This window comes from Octodon degus, unplaced genomic scaffold (genome assembly GCF_000260255.1).
Source record: "Octodon degus isolate 3935 unplaced genomic scaffold, OctDeg1.0 scaffold00115, whole genome shotgun sequence".
In the NCBI taxonomy this organism is placed as follows: Eukaryota; Metazoa; Chordata; class Mammalia; order Rodentia; family Octodontidae; genus Octodon; species Octodon degus.
This window is the reverse complement of record NW_004524691.1, coordinates 3420296-3422789: the sequence shown is the minus strand read 5'-3', so window position 1 is coordinate 3422789 and position 2494 is coordinate 3420296. Positions and strand designations below refer to the sequence as shown.

Below are 2494 nucleotides of genomic sequence, written 5' to 3'. Positions count from 1 at the left end.
ATTATGTATGAATTTCAACCAAGTATGATATATTGATCTAAAAATTCAAGCAGACACCAGACAGTTATGGGATCTAGTGGGTCTACCCCATGCCTACCAATAATGCACAAGGTTTGCAGAATTTTGACACCCCACCAGTCACAGGAGCATTGATGAGCTCTAACCTGCTCCCACTCTACTCTCACAGGAACCTTTATGACCCATACCCTGCCCCTCTCCCACCACTGATGAGTCCAGGAGATCTTTGGGAACTTCCAGAATGTCAAAATGAAGGAGTAAAAGGAAATCTCAGACCTACAACCCACCCAAAAGTCCAAGAGACAAGCACATAGAAGAATTTGCAAATCACACACCTGAAGATTTGAAATGATAGCAACTGAAGAAACAATTCCATCAGGCTTTAGAAGAAATCAGATCAGAAATAATCGCTCAGATCAAAACAAAATGACAACAATCATGAAAGACTTCCTGGGACCGGGGAGATGGCTCAGTAGAATAAGCGCTTGCCTGGCAAGCACAGGGGCTTGAGTTCAATCCCAGGTTCTGCCAAAAAAAAAAAAAAAAAAAAAAGTTTTAATATAAGCTAAAATTACTCTGAAGTCATTATACTACAGGTGAATTCATTGAAACGTGATATTTCAGTGGCACATATAATCAATCACTGTTTTTGGTTTCTACTTTTCATTTAAAAATAAGACTGGAGGGGCCGGGGAGATGGCTCAGTAGAATAAGGGCTTCCCTGGCAAGGGCAAGTACCTGATTTAAATCCCTGGTTCCGCCAAAAAAAAAAGGATTGACAGGAGCTGGAGACGAGCTTAAACTACATAGTGAGGTCAAGGCCAACCAAAAAACTGAAAAACTAAAAAAAATGTATCCAAATTTCCTTTGTTCTATAGATCTGAATGGCTAAGTACTTCTTACAATGTAACCAAGTAAGCCTTAAAGCAACAACCCTCGAAGCTGTACTAGAGGTCTAAACATCTGAGACAAATAGACACTAGGCCAAACTGGGTGTGGGGGCACAAGCCTGTAATCCCAGCACAGAGAAGGCCGACGTAGGTGGGTCCTTACAAATTCCAGAGCAGAATAGGTTACAAACCGAGCTCAAGACCAGCCTGAAATGCATAGTGAGATACTGTCTCAAAAAGAACAACAAAAAAGAAGGCAGTAGGGCAAACTGAGATGTATACCTTTCCTTCCATTTTTTTAGTACTGTGACTTGGATCAGTAGAATTGTTTTTAATTTAAAATTTAAGAAAATTCTGGTACTTGCTATTAGAAGAAAAAAACCTGAGATTGCTTTCTCCCATTCTGCTTAACTGCAGCAAACACAAGCATAATCAAGTCAGCTCTGTGAAATCCTCGCCCTAAGATTATTTTTGGAACCAAGGATTTTCCAGATTACTGAAAGTCATCGCGCGGTCCTGACAAGGGCCCGAGTTTCGCGAAGGAGCGCGGCGGGCGGCAGCCGCCCAGCCATTCCGGATCCGCTTCCCCATAAGCATTGGGAGCCCGGCTTCCTCCGAGAGCGAGCTTTTTGCTGGCACCGCCATGGGCGCGTCCGCTTTCGATCAACTCTCCAGAGCAGTGCTCTCCGGCGGCCCGCCCGCCACCTCAAATCCCAAGCTTGTCCTCGCACGGCGGAGTTACCCAGTGCCCGGCCGGCGAGGCCGAAGGTCGGCCTGAGCCCTCGGAGAGGGAGGCAGCCCGAAGGCGCAGGTTTCAGCAAATTACTAAACTCGCGCAGGGACGTGTTCTGACTGACAGCTCTTCTTTAGGGGGAAGGTGTTTTCTAAAATTCCCGTGTTACCGTAGCCAAGCCCCTTACAAGCCCGGCGGCCCAACCCGCCCGAGCCGAGTCTGCCGGCTCCCAGGCTGGCGAGCCGCCGGTAGGTAGGCGCGGGAAGGCCCAGGGCGGGCGTGGCTGAGGGACTAGCTGCTGCGCGCCGACGGCGGCGTGCTGACGTCAGGGCGGAAGCGCACGGTGCGTGAAGCGGCCCGGCCGGGCGGTCACGGGAACATCCGTCGCGCCGAGAACACTGGTTAGTCTCACTCCGGGTTCCGGCTGCGTCGGGCGTGCGTGCAGCTCGCGGAGACTATGGCGTCCGGGCCTCACCCGACTTCGACCGCTGCTGCCGCTGCCGCCTCGTCGGCCGCCCCGAGTGCGGGCGGGTCCAGCTCCGGCACCGCGACCACCACGACGACCACGGCGGGAGGGATCCTGATCGGCGACCGCCTGTACTCGGAAGTTTCTCTCACCATCGACCACTCGCTGATTCCGGAGGAGAGGCTGTCGCCCACCCCGTCCATGCAGGACGGGCTCGACCTCCCCAGCGAGACGGACCTGCGCATCCTGGGCTGCGAGCTCATCCAGGCCGCCGGTATCCTCCTTCGGCTGCCGCAGGTCAGTGTTCCGGGTCGGCCGGGCCCGCCCTGCCCGGCCTCGCCTCGCTCCCCGCGGCCGCCAGCGGCGTCCCGGCCGGGCCTCGCTGGG

The 2494-nt window shown here is 53.0% G+C and overlaps 1 protein-coding gene across 5 annotated transcripts in view; it reads left to right on the top strand.

The window, feature by feature from the left end:
• Nucleotides 1-851: 851 nt before the first annotated feature.
• Nucleotides 852-2494, top strand: part of Ccnl1 (cyclin L1) — a 13846-nt gene continuing 12203 nt past the window's right edge. For 2 of the 5 annotated variants that reach the window (XM_023699693.1, XM_023699691.1), the window contains exon 1: nucleotides 853-2404. In XM_023699693.1, the coding sequence (XP_023555461.1) occupies nucleotides 2099-2404 (306 nt within the window). In that variant the 5' untranslated portion in view covers nucleotides 853-2098. Of the gene's footprint in view, nucleotides 2405-2494 lie in introns of all 5 variants that reach the window. The other 3 variants (XM_023699692.1, XM_004639830.3, XM_023699690.1) reach the window with 3 other exon arrangements.